We start from the raw sequence: 17,969 nt of genomic DNA, 5'->3' as shown, positions 1-17,969 counted from the left end.
ATAATTTCTTTTACTACCCACTGGCTTATTGACGACCTTCTTATCCTATGGCCTCTTACTCTTTTTCGAATGAAAGCCTTTGGAACGATCAGGTAACTCGTTGCATATTCTACGGCAAATTATAATTCTGACTCTAGCAAAATTGGGTTAGAACATCAGAACTTCATTCAAAGTTCTGTTTTATCCATGCGATTCTTCCAGACCAACCATTGTGAATGCGGGATTACTACCAGGAATGCATGGATTTCGCACACTTGACGATTTAGCTTTAATTCAGCAAAGCACTCTGTCCGAAGTTCAACATATGAAGACGTGTTATAATCTGGGGAACGGCCGACGAACTATTGCTAACAACGATGGCTCCAATATCGCATACACCATATATTTCCGAGAATCCGAGGCAGACAACTTTCCGAGGAATCTGCTAATTGGCCGCCTGATTCCTGACGTAGAATGGCGAGGTCTCGTGGTGATAGTGAAGCATGACTATAGCAGCGAGCTTCCTATAAATTTCAAGGAGACCGACATATATGAGGCCAACGCTTTGTTATACCTGCGAGTGTTTATACTGCTTCGTCTTGATAATTTGTTGATCCCTCATCAGCTTTATCCGTGCTATCCGTTGCGATACCGAAATCATATTCTCTACTATCAACTGTCGTACAGAAACGGGTTCTTACCACGTTGGTATTGAAATGCCTAATTTGACTAGAAGGACTAGTTATGATCTTGATCGATCTAAGATCTATCGTTTATCTCCTGAACTGTGGCAGCGGATAATCGATAACTTAGAGACAGCATCTTTGTTGATGTTGAGGTGCATTTCGAGCTGCATCAGGTACATGGTGCATCGGTCGTTATATGGACACCTGCGAACATTGTTGCAGCTGTTTATACCTCACCAGCATCTTATTTCCTTTATGCAACATGTCAACGTGATGGAATCCGTTTTGGCAGGTATATTCGTAACTGCGATATTGATTTGGGAACGAGATTGGAACCCGACGTGCTTAGATTTGTTAGTGCCCTCCATATACATGTAGGTTAATTATATCAGTCTATCTGCACAACGTTTGACTCGATCTTAGGCCTTTCTGGATTGATTTCTTTTCGAGTCGCAACTTTAGACATTTGGGTAATCCAGTTATGGAGTTGGATAGATTCATAGGAGAAAATGATACGACCTATCAATGGGCCTTTGGCAAAAAATATGTGAGTAAATAATATGCCCTACCCCCTTCTTTTTTTTTCAATGAAGGGGAAAGGGATTGGTTATCATTTAAACTCAACTTCATATAGAATCCAATCTCTGTCGTTCCATCAAATGAAGAAAGTGCATTAGGACCATTGTTTCATGCCAGATCAACAATAACCATGAACTTCATGACCATGTCGACAGTGTATTCATTGTATCCGGCATATACACTTCGGCAAGAGGCGCTGGTTACTGGTTTCACCCCAGTTATCAACAAGACTGTATCGACCCACCTTCGGTCATATGGATTTTCTACCTATGTAGACGGTATCGGGCCCGATTCACGTTGCGATTTGGGATGTCCACGTCGAATGAGAAACTTACGTGGGCTCAGAGGCGTAATGGTTATTGATTTCCTAGAAAGAGACGAGGACATATCTAATTGACCGGTCAAGTCTATTGATGAAACTAAATTTACATATTGCTGGTGTCGAGGCAAGAGATGCTTGAATTGTATATGGTACAGTCGTTGATACCATATTGATGATATCTCTTGTATTTATTCCGAACCCCTGCCACAAAGTCATACCTATCTAGTATTGTTACTTGTTCATGCCGACCCTCTTGCATTCACCGAATTTCGAGCATTGATGTATTGATATGAAGTAAACCGTTCCTACATATGGTTTTGGATGGCTTTGAACCAGAAGGTTGATGTGCGTATCGATAACTGTCTTGAGCTATGTTTGAAGTAGCATTGTTACAGTCGAATATGACATGATGGGGTAAGATTGAGGGATTCCGATCACAACTTGCTATTTACATAGTTCAGTATAATTTTGGCATAAATTGACCATGCTCGTAGTCATAACTGTTGTGATTACAACCTATTATAATGCTTTATTCGTATTGGAATTAGCTTGATGGTTAGCAAGAATAGCAAAAACATTTCAATAATACTAACTTATTGTTTGTTAGGTTGAACAAATTTCGCTCATACATCACGTATGCCTATGTAACTTCAAAATTGATTACCATCTGCATATGGTGTTAGTTCCCAATGCTTATAGTTCAAATAAACCCCCCATCCTTACTAACTGAAAGAGAGCATGAGAAGCCGGATTATTATTAGCTCAAGCTTTGGATCATTAGTAGCGGTCAGAGTCGCTGATTTTTGAAGTCGATTAAATCACAAAATCAGGCATAAAATCGGAGTAAAAATCGATCCGAAAAGCGCGACTCTGACTGCTACTATTATTAGGTCAATCTCAACTATGAAACGCATGATAGATCCGTTAAATATATTTCGCTGAACATGTATCATATATCCAAAATACTTAAAGGACAATCATGCATAATGTAAATAAAAACCGGTCACAGTGGGTAAAAGGTTAGTACCTCATCGTCAGCATGATAGCCATGCTTGTCAGTGATTGACGTAAATCAGAACTAGGTGAATTACGAAAAGAGTAATGGACTACTATAGTAACGATCCAACTTTATGCTCTGTCGCATTGATCAAGTTTCCATCACAAGTAATGTCTTCAGCGATAGAGAGGTGAAGAAAACATAACTTTCAATGAGGTAAATAAGTAGATTGGCGCTAGGCTGTTTCAACCATAGGTAAAGATCGTAAGTTTCATGCCCACATATATAGAGGCAAACAAGAGGATAGCATTTCAGTTTCACGGTCATGCGTGCATATCTCCGTACCTAGTCAATATGATTGTATTATATAGGGAATAAGGGGCAACAGTGTGTGTCGATGCTTAGAGCAAAGCAGCAGAGTAGCGAACCTGTTATTATTTTTCTGCTTAGGGGTTTTTCACATCGATACATTTTCACGCCGTCCATTAGATCGAGGTCTCTCTGAAGTATATTCAACATTACCCGGATACATAAATATGCCTCTCACGCTATAAGCTTAGGAAAACCATACCCATGAGTATTGACGATGTAAGAACTAATAATAGTTGTAGCCTCTGTCTGATTGCAAATTCAACTACACCTATTCAAGCTCTGTATCGTAGTCACTATTCAAATAAAACTTAGAGGGTACTTCTTTTAATTTATTTATGCAATACAGCCCCAAAAGTGTCACCTCCGATATGAACATTCCTATGCCTGAACGTATGGGCGCGTGTATTACTGCCTTTGAGTCTGTAATTTTGAGAGAATGGCCATTGTCATTGAGGCGAAAGATACAAATAGTATGTAACGTTGTTATCGTACCCATAATAGTTATAAGAAAGCAAAGTGCAGCATTCAGACGAAATATCTGATGTTACAAAGCTGAAACAGACAGCAATGATACACGAGGTGGGAGACCACATTTTTGTGTGACAGAGAAATGCATTGAGAGCGCCATATTAAGAAGCGGGTAAAGGTTAAACAAGTTTTGAGGAACATAATCCAAAGCTGCTATAGATCCAACATAGTTAAAAAGATACAATATCGACATATCGAAAAGATGTAATACAAAGTGCATAAGTTGATCAATCATAATGTGGTATTACTGATCTCCATCTCGACTGGAATTTGCTTCTACAGTCATCTGGTCCAAAGAATCATTCGAACCATCCATAATTTCTTCATTCCTGTCCTCAGCAAGTTCGATTTCCTGTAAGTATTTTCTCCCATGCTTCACAGATAGGCGAGGCATAATATTTGCTAACACTCTACCTGCTGCGCTTTCCTATTGAAAACAATTAGCATATTTTCCATTCTATGTAAGACGATACGTACTTCAGTAAAAGTACCATCCAGTAGTGTAATAGATCGTAACATGGCTGTAATTTTTACTCTCCCTTTGGACAATGGGAATGCGACGAATCCAAACGTGACCTCAACAATATCGCCGACCTGAATCTTACTTGGTTTGATGTCGACATATCTGAATTAGTCGTAGTTAGTTAGAGTTCACATAACCATGACAACTGAATAATTACTTTAAGGAGCCATCCGAATCACTCGTATTTTCGTAATAATACACCGCATTTTCTTTAGCGTGGCAGTATTTCTGTCCTCCCATCTTGCTTAATAGTCCAAATGGATCGATGTTTTGGTCAAATTCTATCTCGTCTCTTTGTAAAACTTGGTCGCGCCTAGAAAAATATCGGTTCGACAGATGGATCGTAGGATAAGACTGATAGGTAGATGTGAACTTGACGTTATTCAGACGGGCATAACCAATATCCTGTGAGAACATTGCGACAATACATGCCATGGCTTTGATCGACTGCTTGAAAGTATTGGTGCCAAAGCCTGTGACTGCATCCGATTGTCTCAAATACGGCGCTTGATGTTCTCTATGAATGGTGTGAGATATACGAATGTACGATAAATCATATACTTGCTTGACTCTTTTCTTGAATGGCAGCAAATCCGTCAAGCAAACTATGCCTTGCATAACGAATTCACATTCAGCATCATCATCGTTGTGGAACAGACACCATTCTTGGGGTCTGTCAAGCTCATTCACATGAATATCTAGTGCGTCCTGGAGGTCATTCTATTCAACACGTTAGTGGACTGATGTGCTCATTTTTTAAGACATACTGTCACAATGTCGTGCATGAAGATTCTATCATTGTGGGCTTGTCTTTGTTGGACGGTATTTTCGAGGGCACGACCTTTACATATGTTAACTGTCCGAAGGTCTAATAAATGATAGATTATACATACTAGCTGCTGACATGTCGTAGAACCTGTCCATGCTGGATTTCGAGTGATTCGATAGGAAGAAAGCGAATGTTCGTTGGGATAGCGGTTTATGAGGCTGTGAAAAGTAGGTAAAAGCTGACCTTATAGCCATGTCATGATTTCCTCAATTGGCAAATTGCTTCAGAGTATACGAATTAACTAAAGTGGACAGACATGGACAATAGCTTTGGTATGTACAATGGGTAGTAACCAGAGACGGAAAAATAACATATGAGTAAAGATATAAGATAAAGAAAAAACTAAAAGCAAAACCAATTAAAAAATCAGATACGGACCGGAGGTAGTAATCTCCTTAATTCTGACTGAGACAAATGTTCACATATACATACGGAAGGAAAGAAGGGAGTTTGTTTTAGTAGTCGGGGATATGAACTGATCACTAACAATGTAGGGGTCCGAGTCAGAATACTAGTTCTTTGAACAATCGTATGGTAATTCAGATGTTTCGAAGGTGGCGGCCAGAAAGGGCTTACAAGCATCCTTGAAAGAACACGCATTCAATCCGGCAGTCCCCTTCAAGAGTCTAGGTTAGACTGAATAGCTTTCTGAAAATGTTTAGTGGTGTCCAGAACCGATCTAGATATGTGAACAATGCGGCTGATCGGTGTCATCAATCTGGTGCATTGAGTCCCTGCTGTTAATCAGACATTAATGTGATCAACCGATCATATTTTATCCTGTAATGTATTATAAATAGGTACGGATAACATTGTATTGCATCATCTGCTGATTGATTCGACAAGCATGTTTTCCGAATTTCCCGCTTTAAATCATTTAAGAAGAGTATCATTGTTCCTTTGTCCCTTTATCAAGTAACCAGGTTGTATACTCAATATATTTCTTCTGTCCTGAAAATGTCCATACTTCTTTTGGAGAATAAAAGAGGATTTGAATCAAATCATATATAGTATATAAGAATCGCTATAGATATCATAAATACGAGCACACGGAAGTATGGTGGCGGGATTCTATATAGATATAGCATACGATATGTACGTTATGCAATAGCATTTTCACTGAACTAGTTGATATCACTCTCAACCACATCGATTGCATATATCACAGCGATATGTGTATTAGAATCATGCATGAATTGAATTTATCCAACGGTAGGCTTGCACTTGTTGATTTTTTTCATTGTTTATTTCCTGATCATTTCGGTGTTGATTTGTGGCTGTTTGCATACAGCTTGACAGTAGCACATGTTTCGTGCGAAAGAAGAGAGTAATTTGGACTTGGTCATAAACCATATTTATGGACTTGAAGATGTATTTATGGCTTGTTTATGACTATTTAGGCGATCTTAGAGGCCTTTTTGTATGATGGAGGTTCCCCAAACACAGTTTATGATGAGTCCGAGCCTTCATTGTATCATCCACGAAAATGCCCCTGGCTGTCCAGCTGTATGCAAACAGCTGTAAATTGCCCCTTCTACATCTTTTCTATCTCCATTGGTAGACTCATATTCACTACATGCCCCTTTTCCATTTTCTGTGAAGGATCGTAGATACTGCCACTGCAGTAACGCCGTTATTAAAAATGCTTTTCGAATGTATGTATTGTACCTTGGGCTAGACCTAGAATAATATTTATGACCCTCGTAAATACGGCTTTAATTTTGGCATGTGATTACATGTACTCGGCCTATAACGTAGAACAATGCTGCTTGAAGTCATCAACACGTGCTTTGCTCGTATTGTTGAAGATAAACTGAGGAAATTTTACATGATAGGTTATGACTCAGCATATTTGATCGTTTGCTTAAAAGAGAGACTAGCACTAATCGTGCGATTAACTATCCAACGATTGAACAAACTTTGGCCATCATCATCACTGATATATTTCACTGTGCTCTATTATGCCTCCCAAGTAATTGTCTACACATTTCATTATTACCTTCATTGATATTAACGACCAGACCTCGAAAAACCAAAAAACTGAAAACACCTGCAACGGTGATTGACTCAGAGTACGTTGATCTTATTACGTTCGATCTTTGACCGATCTTAACTACGCCATTACTCAGATCCGAACTGATGGACCTACCTGAACACGTTGACTCTGCAACTCCTCAAAAACGGTGAGGAATAAATGCTGATTACTTTGCATAGAGTTTGTTCTTTTTTTTTTACTTTGTCTGATAGAGCTGTTCGACCCTCGACTGGAAGCGACACAGGTACTGCTATGGATAGGCCTTCTCCAAAGAAGAAAATTTGACAAATAACTGCTGGAACCGAGGATGAAACTACGATGTAAGCTTTTCGAAAAGTGTATATAAACATATACTTATTCATTGACATATCCTAAGACGTGTCAATAATACATCGATTGATTCAACACCCGATAAAAACGTTGTTGACTGTTCGCATGAGTGAATACTCATTCTTTATTATATTTCCGAATTTACAATGCTCCAGGTCTGTTAGAGACAAAGGGATCACAAGACCAATGGATGATCTAGGGGAACAACTTGTGTATGTTACAAATAATATCATATAAACTTACGTTGTAAAATTCAAAGTCAACTATACAGATCGTCCTCTGTCGAACATATGGTTACAGAAGGGACTCATGTTGACATTACAACCGACATAAACGGCACGACTATGACCAAAGATATGAATAATCAGTAAGTTATCGCTTGTTTGATCAAGGATAACTCTTAAATATGCCTGACATACAAGGAACGTATCTCCCACTGTTGATGGGGGTAAAATAGCAAGCAATGTCCACCTCAATGCTATTATTGATATATTGTATGTATTTTAGCTGCCAGTACATTAACATGACATCGAACTTGTAGCAGATCGGGAGATGAGATTGTCGGTAATATGGATAAGAAGGTGGCATCCAAGTTGGCATCTGTCGAAAGGTACGTGCAGAACTATTTCTGAAGTGCTTTAATGTTTATTATGATACAGACCATCTGATAAAAAGGACTCTTGTAATGACAACAACGTTAAGGTTATTTATAAGTAGGTGCATTTGTTGCTACTGTGTGCACTGACTGATTGATGGAATTTTGTAGGCCCGGGACCAAATTCTCTAACAAGAAAATTTTGAAAACAAATTTGTATGAAGATAACGGCGATCCAAATGAGTATGTACACTGAGCTGGTATAATATGGATATTGTCTTGAACGATATATGTAGCTTTGATAATGACTCAGTCAAAACCAAGAATGATAAACTGGCTACTCCGTCTGGGTACTGTCTCTTGTTCGTATACGCTGATGTGCTCGGTAACGGCGAGTGACAAAAGGCTAGCGAATGGATATGAACACCACAACACCAAAACCCTCTACTACTCTACACTAATCACCAATATTATTGAGTTCGGGTGTTTCGAGTACGATAGAAGCACTCTGCAGACTTCAACAAATCAGGGAAAGGTTGTTTAAAGACGTATATTTGGTACTAGTGAGCTACACAAGATGTAATACTCGTGCTAGCGAGGTTTTAAGACACGATTGGATGAATAGTGACTTGGGTTGAGCAACTGCGCTCGGTCTAACTCTGATACTTCGAAACTAGTGGCACTCTGGGCCAAATACTGGGTCTCACAAGCGGTCTACACTTGACTAGCGGCACCCTAGGCTCGACTAGTGGCACTCTTGGCCTAAGAACAAATACTTTAACTCCGAGAAAATACTTTAACTAACTTCGAAACACTCTGAGTCACTCCAAGACGGAATAGTAACTTTAAGACACTTCAATTTGTTCAATACTATAGGTGACTAAGCGACTAGTAGACACTTCGTCGAGGTTAAGCACAAAAGCCTTTAATTGGGGCACTAGAATATGGACTAGTAGGTCACAATCGCAGGGATGGCTTGCCTGCCCACGAGGCTGCCCCTTCTACTACTTATATACTACAGAGACAGGTACAGAATAAATATAAATAGATTCTTTAGGGGTAATATTGGTAAGGATATCTTGGCTAGTCACGAATTATGGTGAATAATCACGCAATAGTCGGCCTAGCCTGTTCTTTCTGTCGGATAGCAGGTCGAGGGACTCCGCTATTGGGTCGTTTCCGCACCCTTTGCCCAGTGGTGACACGGCTATACGAATAGTCGGGTAACCATGCCTGTAGCAACTGCTCGATCGTGATCAGGGTGCAGCCCGGCTATACTAGTGCCGATCGTATGAGATCTGTATCACACTAGCCGGATCTGGGCTAAGGGTTATGCCTTTACTGGTTCATTTCTAAGTCCTTTCAGAAGTGCTCGCGTGACTAGTCATCCTGACTTAGGCATTCATGCCAGGATCGGTCCACTAGCGACTGAATAGTCGAGATCTGTGTGGGTTCTTACTTCTTGTTTGGGCGCTAGCAGCTGTATTCTTTACTAGTGACCGTATTTTACTAAGTCATACTAGCTTTGGAGGTGCTAGTCCGGTCAGCTGGTAGGGCTGACCCACTGGTGGTATCATTCCTAAGTCCTGACCCGACTAGTAGCATGCTAACTTGACTATCAGTCCGAAGTCTCAACTATAGCCCTTGATATACGACTAGTATAGGATAGACCTGCAACCGTATTGTTATAAAATCGCAAAATCTAGGTGTGAACGCGTAGATGGCATATCAACGCCATGTGCAGTGCCTACTAAATAAAATTTGTTGTAGATCTGACAATGATTCATCTCCTCCTTCAAAGTGAAAGGTTGCTCGATGAAAAGAGTATGCAGAGTAAGCATTATGGCTCAGAACAGCTATTATCGATGAGTTGACAATCGGTTAGAATGGATGAACAGGCAATCAAGTCTCGACGGAAGAGAATAAAATGATATGACGGATCAGAGTAAGGAATATCAAATGTATACAACCGCCTGCAAATTCTCATTTTGTACACTGTTTATAGGAATGACAGTGAATCTGTATCGCGGAAGAAAAGATACAAGCTGAAGGAGAAGCTAGTAAGTTTACTTACACCCGTTTATGATGCGCTTATCACATCAATAAAGCAGAACGCGCTGGAATATACTGAGTAAGTGGATGATTGATTGATCATAATCATGATTTACATCTCGGATAGATCCGAAGTCGAGATTAGGTACACCGAATCTCGCAACAAGGGCAAATCTAAAAAGTTGGTGCCTAGGTACGTATAGTAGGCACGCATCTTGTCTGCAATGATAATAACGGGTTATTGCAGCGACAATAGTTCAGGAAGTGAAAGTGTACCGCCTGTGAAACGCAATAAAGGAAAAGCCAGAAAGAACACTGCAAAGAGGAAGTACATATTGCTATATATATGTATGTGTGTGTTCAGTGTCATCTTAACATCCGCTTCCCCTTGTAGTGTTTCAGAGGAAGATAATAGTTTGGATGGATTCATCGTGGATGACAAAGTGACAGAAAGTTCTTCTAGGTGAGCATGTGATAGAAATCATCTAGAGAAGAAAAAAATAAAATAAGCGTATTCTTCAGTTTTGAAGACTCTGATGAAATCAACGAAGATGAATCAGATGCCAACTCCGATGGTTATGTGACTGTCCAGAGTGAAGTTTCTTTCAATGGTATTATGGGACATGCGTATGACAATATTCCTATTGTCTAGTATGTTTATGGTATTCATGTGATACGCTATACTCATTATCATTCAGCTATCGCTTCATCGAACCCATAGGCAATAAGAACTACTACTATCACATCCAAGGGGCACTAACAGAATATTCGCAAGTTCTACCATGAGAGACTTGGAAGTATGTATCAAATCATTAACACATAGTATGTAGCTCACAACTCTGAAGGATCTTCAAGCGAAATTTGGGATTCGTTCAACATTATCCTTTCGTCAATCCAGGACGTGCTGATTGGAGGAAATACAAGAGAGGTCTGTGGTCTAATGGAGCCCAGGTCTGCATGCTATCAACTGGAATTATTGGTCACTGTAATTTGGTCATACCACATGACGATCAAGGTCATCTAGTAAAACAGGTGGGATTCGATGTCATAGGAGGCAAATTCGAGCTCTCCTCGGGATTTATTGGTGGAGTGTTGAATTTGGGCAGAACCTTTGCTACGCGTCTGATCAACTTTAACAGATGTATGGATGTTCCCTCGCATGTCATTTATACCACGAGGAAGAACTCGTATAACGGCAATTCACCCCAGAAGAGACGTAACCCATATGGAGCATCAGCCGCCTCGTGACATGGAGGTACCTCAACATCCAGAGCATCCGGAAGCGCTGTAAAATATATGGTCCCTAAAGAGGCTTTACTATTCAGTGATACTGGTAACATCATTTGATATTGCCATGAAGCAGCACTTACCATATATGATCATAGTGCCAATTTACGATGTTACTAAAGAAGATGGCTTCCTCTTGGACGCATATCATCTCGATCGATTGACCAGCTATCCTTTGTATAAAGGAGGTCGACGAGATCTTCCCAGCGGTTGCGTAGCTGCAGTGGGTTATACTGCATCAACATTCAAAGGCGGAACAGGGGGAACTGAAGATGTAGTCCTTCTTAACGTCCTCTTTGTGATCTTTCTCGCTAAAGGAATCACCGAAGAGGAGCAGCAAGAAGAATGATCACCTGAAAAGAGTGAGTACTTCAATTATGACTGAACCTTATCACTTTGCTGTTGATCTGATGTTTTTTTGGGTGTCTGTTTATTCTTCAGTTAGGCATTACACCAATTCTACAAGCAAATACAGATCAGACAGCAAGTATAACAGCAAGATTAAGAGTAAATCCAAGCGCAATTAGTTCCCAGCTCAGTTGGATCGATATTATTTCCACCCTATCTCTCCTCCCTTCTTTTATTTTTTGTGTGTTGGTATTCCATCTTCATTTGTGACGCTTCTTACAGATTCATTGATTGATTGTGTGATTAACTTTGTCACCCCCCCTTTTTTTTTTCTTAGTTTTATCCATACAACAGATTATGCCCGTCTTCCCCACCTTTCAACAGGTATTTCTTTCTTATTGACTACACTCGATAAGTGATGGCTTCAACATGTCATCTGCTTAGGTTTTATTGATAGCTGCATATGTCATGTATTCAGTACATACCGGTTCACATCTTTGATCTGTTCTTAATACATTGACTGAACAAAAAATGATACCTGATTTTCTTGCTCAATATTTCAGAGATAATACAGGAATGAGAAGCGATATCATGTACATAATAAATTTCGGTTAATATAAGGACAATATCGCACAGTTCGAAATAATTAAGAACTGGAAAGCCTTACATGGCCAAGGACTCAATATACAGTAGAGAGCATATAAGCGTATAAGTGATAGGGTTAGGAGAAGAGATGTGTGGACTTACGCTGAAGTCCAAGCTGGTCTTGAGACTATCTAATAACGGCTGGCCGTAAACAAGCTCAGCTTATAAGCCCCAGTCCTTTTATCTGAGATAAGCTGGAAGCAAGGAATGAATGGATGGCTTATCGGAGGATACATTAATCGTAGCTTGCAACAAATATATTCTTAAGCATATACGGATCGAGAAGTTCTATGTTCGATTCGAAATCAGCTGTTATTGTTCATAATTTGTAAATCGAGGTTTTTTGTATAACCATTTATTCATGAGAAACGATAGCACTAGTTGGTTGGTTGTTCATGACATATTAACACATAAATGATGGCCTTGTAATATCACAATAATTGTACCTTGCATATACGAATTCTGCAAGATCATAAAGACGCATACAAAATGAGTATCCGAGTCATGAAACCGAATTTCTTGGTCTTCTGATTAAATTTCGGCAGTTGTTCAGAGTTTGAATTCACAAACAATATCTCTCTGGGTACATTAGAGGCTTCCAAGTAATTAACCTCGTAGTCCTCTACTATGATCCAGCTGTTCAAAGCAATATTTCTGTCTATTCTTGCGATTGGGGGCTGTTATATCACATCATTAACCCATCAGAACGACGGGTTCACCAACACAACCCTACCCAGCGATCCAATTGTCTTGCTATGTCCAGGCATGTCTAACGTGATTACATGCATGCATTAACTAACTTCACAACTTAGAATGCCTAACCTTTGAACAACCTTTTGTACCCAATATAATGGAAATTAATGCCCTCAGTTTTTACACAAAAAGGTGCGTTACATCAGCAATAGTACGTCTTCATCTAATTGAATATTCATGTAGAGCAACAGATAATCCAAGGCTCTTGATGGTTGCCTCATTCACAGGCGATTCTGCACCATGTCATTCTCAGCTGGCTGTAAAATATGTTATTCCGCTTAGACGGTGTGTTAACTGTATTATACGGTTTGTCTATAACTGTATGTCGGGGGTGTCGAAAAATTATCATGCCAGAACATGCATATATGTGTATTTGAGCATTATAAGATATCTCAATGAATGGTTTACTCTTCGTGTCAAACCCGCTAAAACTGTACGGATCGTGATTTTATCTATATTAAGACATTTTGTATCCAAACAAAGCACATGTTTGTGTAAGCAGATACCAATAGCTTTGACAAATGGATGCGTGCATCTCTTTTCCCTTATAGCTAATGTTAGGGTAGTAAGATTAAGAAAGGAACGCGTTTGTGTAATTCCGTGGACATCATCCACATCCTACTCATCTGATGATCCGTCAATGAGTGATACCATCCAAAGTGAAGATAATCAAACTGCGTTCTCTCCTGTACAAACATTTAATGATACCGGAGGCTATAAGCTGAAGACCATAGTATTCGAGGATGTGGAATCCTATGTGGTTGCAGCTCCCGAAAGAGATATCAGGTTGAATAACTTTGAATACGTTACACATTCCAATGCTAATGACGTATCAATGTATGACACAACCACTCATATACATACCCTTATGCCGCTACATATACTATTGTCTCTCACCTCAGTAACCACAGGTAGATTGCTCGCAAGCATGCATGGCATAACGAATGTCAGACGCTCAAAACTATCCGAACTTAAGGCTAAAGCGAGCATCCACTCGTGTGTTAAATGCAACCTAATGTATACTGTATTCAGGATAATACCAAACAAGGCAGAACAGAGGGCTTCCAACAAAAAAGATAAAGCCAAGGCGAACAAAGATGCTATTAATAAAAGAAGACGAGACAGATATCGCAACTTGGCAGATGCCCAGATGCCGATTGTTGATACATGCTTCCCTCCACCTCCTCCCAGCGAGGAATTCATATGTCAGATAATAGGAAGATGTTGCCAAAAGATGAACGCATCGAACATTGAAGAAGATGGTTGTGCGGTATGCGGTCAGTTAGTACCTAAGAAAGAACTATCCAGTTTGTGTCATGTTAAGAACTTTCTGGATGTTTTGATTTCACCAGGTATAATGAAAAAAGAACGCAGATGAACATCGGACACCTCAACAGACGATTTAAACCCAGTAATAGACCGCACATGTACACATATTTGCAATGCGTGTCGAGCTGACATCAGAAAACACAAAGTGCCAAACAATGCCCTTGTTCGAGGTACGTGGGTAGGCGAAGTTCCCAAAGAACTGAGCGACCTTCGGTTTATGGAGTGCATGCTTGTTGCACGAGTGCAGCACACTTGTACGTTCGTACACATTTCAAACGGTATGAGAAAAATGAAGGCTAATGTAATCGCATTTGAAAACCCTACACCACTTATATACAAACACTTACCACCGCCGAGGAAAGATATGGACGAAGTTCTAGCTATTATGTTCACAGGCCCCAATAAACCAACAAAAGATGATTTCAAATGCGCGCCGGTTTTGGTACGGCGAAACAAAGTGATACAAGCTTTAGAATGGTTAAAATTAAATCATAGTGATTATTATGATATTGAAATATCACAGGACAATATGAATGAATATCCAGAAGACATGCCATTCGTAGGAGTGGAGTATAAGCCGTCACATACAAACAAGACTCCCGAAGGAATAAGTGTTCATGACAATGATGAGGAAGACGGTGTTGAAGATGGTGACTGTCCTTTTGTGGTCCATGGTTTGACAGGCAAGAAATTGGAATTGATGATGACATCTGAATTAAAGGGTATAGGAATGATGTATTTGAACAACAACGGGAAAATACTGGCCGTAGGACAAGAAGATATGCCGGAATCAATATGGAACAATGTTCAACTGTATCCCAAAATGTTTCCGTGGTTATTTCCATATGGAAGAGGCGGTATCGGATCTACTAGCATGTCAGATGCGAGACATAAATCGATGCTGATGATGTATCATGACAAGCGCTTTCAAAAAGATCCTACATTTTCTTTTGTCGCCTTTAGCCATTCTCAGATCAAAGCGTCAACTACAGGTACTTTTCTACTCGCTGAAAGATCCAAATTTGAGGAGGTTACCAATCGCATGCTAAATGTAGAACCTGCAGTCCTCACGTCTATGGCTAAGAGAATGGCCAAAGGAGAGAGAGTTAAACCTACCACGGACGCAGAGAAAGCATGTCTAAGAATCATTAACGACTTAGACAGTGTATCCGGGAAAGTACAAGGTTCAGCTACTACTAAAAAATATATGAACAATGAAATATGGTCTCTAATAGTGGCGAAAGGCTCACCCTCTTGGTATATAACATTATCCCCTCTAGATACAGCCCATCCTGTATGTATATACTACATATTGAACAACAAACGATTTGAACCAATCAACTTGCTGGACTCCAACGATTGCCAACGAGCAATCATAAATAATCCAGCAGGGGCAGCATGGTTTTTCGATTTCATGTGCAAACTTTTCATCGAAGAAGTGCTCGGATGTTCACCATTGAACAATCGTAGAGGCCTATATGGTGATACTAATGCCTATTATGGAATGGTGGAGCAGCAAGGCAGATTAGCTTTACATCTTCATATGTTAATATGGATAAGAGGCGTCCTTAGTCCTCAGGAAGTTCAAGATAACATACTGAACCCTGAATCGAACTTTCAAAAGAGAATAGTGCAATGGTTGGAAGGATGCCATATGGGTGAATTCTTCAACGGTAAGCAATCAGAGATTTATGAAAGAATGAAGAAAAACGAGACAATACCTGGTTATATTAATCCGACACAAACTTTACCTATAGGACCACCTAATGAATGTAAGGTTAAATCAGATCACGAGGATTGTTCCACATGTGATGACATTAGAATATGGAATACTAAATACAGAGAAATGGTAGATGATTTGATAATTAGATCTAATGTCCACGATTGCGAGAAATACCTAAATAAAGATGGTACATTTAGCAAGAAAAAAACCTATACAGGATGCAGAGAAAACAAATACAACAAATGTAAGGCTAGATTCCCTAGACCCACATTTACAGAAATGCAAATTGATACTGACACGGGAGCGATCCGACTAAAAAAGGAGGAAGCATGGATAAATATGTTTACATCAGCTCTGACCTATGTCATGCGTTGCAACACGGATGTCACTAGTTTGTCTTCCAGAACAGCAATCAAAGCAGTTGTGCTGTATATATCCAACTATATAACCAAGACGCCGTTGAAGACACATGTCATATTTGAAGTCATTAGAGAGATGTTTGACAAAAGTACTGAAATGCTCGCAAGCCCAATATCCAATCAGGAAAAGGCGTGAAGGCTGATAGGAAGAATAGTAAACTTGTTGGTAGTCAAGCTCGAGATGGGAGCGCCGATACTTGCAATGTATCTAATGGGCCAACCAGACCATTATACGGACCATAAATTCAAAAACCTATACTGGAAGAGCTACGTTATTGAAGCCAAGCAACCATGGCTTGATGATAACGAAAAAGAAGCAGGCCATAAGGTGACACTGATGCGTCACCACGGCCGAGTCATTGGTGTATCTCCCGTTATAGATTATATGTACAGACCGCTGGAGCTTGAGAACGTTAATGTATGTGATTGGGCTACTATCGCAAGGAGGATAAAAATCCCAAAATCAAAACAGAGACATAATAATACTGGCATAATTGATGAACAACAAGATACAACAGATGATAGGTGCAACGACAACAGAATGATTAGACCAAAAGGAGGACTATCATTTATAGATGGCCATCCACTCAAAGATACCCATTACCTGGTCGTAGACGACGCAGATGAATATACTATTCCAAACTTCATAGGAGAAACTATACCTCGCAAAGATAATGGTGATAGAGACGATTATTGCATGACGATGTTAACTCTGTTCAAACCATGGAGGATGGGACTAGATCTGAAACAACAAGGAGAAGGTTGGCATGACGCTTTCCAAAGGCATAAATTCACGGAAAAACAGTTAAGATTAATGAAAAATTTCAACCTGAAGTATGAATGCCTGGATGAACGTGATGATTACCATGCCCAGTTGAGAAGCTGGTCCTACCTTAGTACCTAGTTGGGATGAAGACAGTCATTTTTGAAACAGAGTTAGCCGCACCCGATTACTTGCCATCAACTAATAACGGGATAGATGACTTGCTGGAATGTGCAGACTTGTATTTCAAAGACAGGCAGAATGATTGATCCTGCTCAAGCATTCAAAATGGCTGATATCAAGAGAGTACTAGACTTGGCAGAATGGACGGAAGAACACCCGAACCCACTATCATCAGGACATAGAGCCTATAACGACATTGAAAGGAAGTGGCGAATGGAAGGCTATCGTTAAAAGAAAGCAGGCAAGAAATCATCGAAGATAGAATGAAAAACATACAAGACTCCGGAAAGACCAAAAAGGGCCGCCTGTAAGAAACTTAAAAGCACCAAAGTGAAAGTTGTGGACAAAAAATGGCTGGAGCTGACGTTTTCATAACAAACAGCATAAAGCGTTGCTGGATGAAACCGTGGAAGCTTACTCTTTAAACGAAGAACAGGAGCGTGCATTCAGAATCGTTGCGAATCATTCCACAAGTCCATACAACGATCAATTAAAAATGTACATTGCCGGTATGGGGGGTACGGGCAAGTCACAGGTGTTAAAAGCACTGGTTAAATTTTTCGAAATACGGAAGGAAGAACATCGGATAATTATAGTGGCACCTACTGGATCTGCAGCAGCCTTACTCGGCGGCTACACTTACCATTCAGTATTCGGTATCAACGACAGAAAGTCTGCAGTGAAAAACTTAG

The 17,969-nt window shown here is 39.9% G+C and overlaps 6 protein-coding genes across 6 annotated transcripts; 5 read left to right on the top strand and 1 right to left on the bottom strand.

The window, feature by feature from the left end:
- Positions 1 to 3,707: 3,707 nt before the first annotated feature.
- On the bottom strand, positions 3,708 to 4,910 carry EV420DRAFT_1650785 (uncharacterized protein; the record flags this gene model as incomplete). The annotated part of the gene is made up of 5 exons (XM_060478496.1): positions 3,708 to 3,890; positions 3,941 to 4,088; positions 4,144 to 4,706; positions 4,754 to 4,827; positions 4,880 to 4,910. 5 exons carry the CDS (start codon positions 4,908 to 4,910, stop codon positions 3,708 to 3,710), a joined length of 999 nt encoding a protein of 332 aa, XP_060323382.1.
- Positions 4,911 to 6,776: 1,866 nt separating this feature from the next.
- Positions 6,777 to 8,174, top strand: EV420DRAFT_1486189 (uncharacterized protein; the record flags this gene model as incomplete). The annotated part of the gene is made up of 10 exons (XM_060470358.1): positions 6,777 to 6,787; positions 6,837 to 6,887; positions 6,945 to 6,998; positions 7,336 to 7,392; positions 7,452 to 7,547; positions 7,603 to 7,674; positions 7,722 to 7,790; positions 7,840 to 7,893; positions 7,947 to 8,018; positions 8,072 to 8,174. 10 exons carry the CDS (start codon positions 6,777 to 6,779, stop codon positions 8,172 to 8,174), a joined length of 639 nt encoding a protein of 212 aa, XP_060323381.1.
- Positions 8,175 to 9,707: 1,533 nt separating this feature from the next.
- EV420DRAFT_1486188 (uncharacterized protein) lies at positions 9,708 to 11,463 on the top strand (the record flags this gene model as incomplete). Its single annotated transcript, XM_060470357.1, has 10 exons — positions 9,708 to 9,736; positions 9,781 to 9,835; positions 9,887 to 9,906; positions 9,955 to 10,020; positions 10,075 to 10,179; positions 10,222 to 10,290; positions 10,350 to 10,454; positions 10,673 to 10,755; positions 10,843 to 11,043; positions 11,213 to 11,463. 10 exons carry the CDS (start codon positions 9,708 to 9,710, stop codon positions 11,461 to 11,463), a joined length of 984 nt encoding a protein of 327 aa, XP_060323380.1.
- Positions 11,464 to 14,295: 2,832 nt separating this feature from the next.
- Positions 14,296 to 14,547, top strand: EV420DRAFT_1238572 (uncharacterized protein; the record flags this gene model as incomplete). The annotated part of the gene is made up of 1 exon (XM_060466610.1): positions 14,296 to 14,547. A coding segment is annotated over one exon (252 nt), but the record flags the coding sequence as incomplete, so codon positions are not given.
- A 6-nt stretch (positions 14,548 to 14,553) lies between these two features.
- On the top strand, positions 14,554 to 15,018 carry EV420DRAFT_1244996 (uncharacterized protein; the record flags this gene model as incomplete). Its single annotated transcript, XM_060466676.1, has 1 exon — positions 14,554 to 15,018. A coding segment is annotated over one exon (465 nt), but the record flags the coding sequence as incomplete, so codon positions are not given.
- Positions 15,019 to 15,603: 585 nt separating this feature from the next.
- Positions 15,604 to 17,235, top strand: EV420DRAFT_1623165 (uncharacterized protein; the record flags this gene model as incomplete). The annotated part of the gene is made up of 5 exons (XM_060475912.1): positions 15,604 to 15,913; positions 15,977 to 16,099; positions 16,130 to 16,420; positions 16,478 to 16,856; positions 16,881 to 17,235. The coding sequence occupies 5 exons, from the start codon at positions 15,604 to 15,606 to the stop codon at positions 17,233 to 17,235; spliced, it is 1,458 nt and encodes a 485-aa protein (XP_060323377.1).
- Positions 17,236 to 17,969: the final 734 nt, after the last annotated feature.

This window comes from Desarmillaria tabescens (genome assembly GCF_030435595.1).
Source record: "Desarmillaria tabescens strain CCBAS 213 chromosome Unknown EV420scaffold_82, whole genome shotgun sequence".
Lineage (NCBI taxonomy): Eukaryota > Fungi > Basidiomycota > Agaricomycetes > Agaricales > Physalacriaceae > Desarmillaria > Desarmillaria tabescens.
Note: the sequence above shows the minus strand (reverse complement) of the source record. Positions and strands in the feature narration are given on the sequence as shown.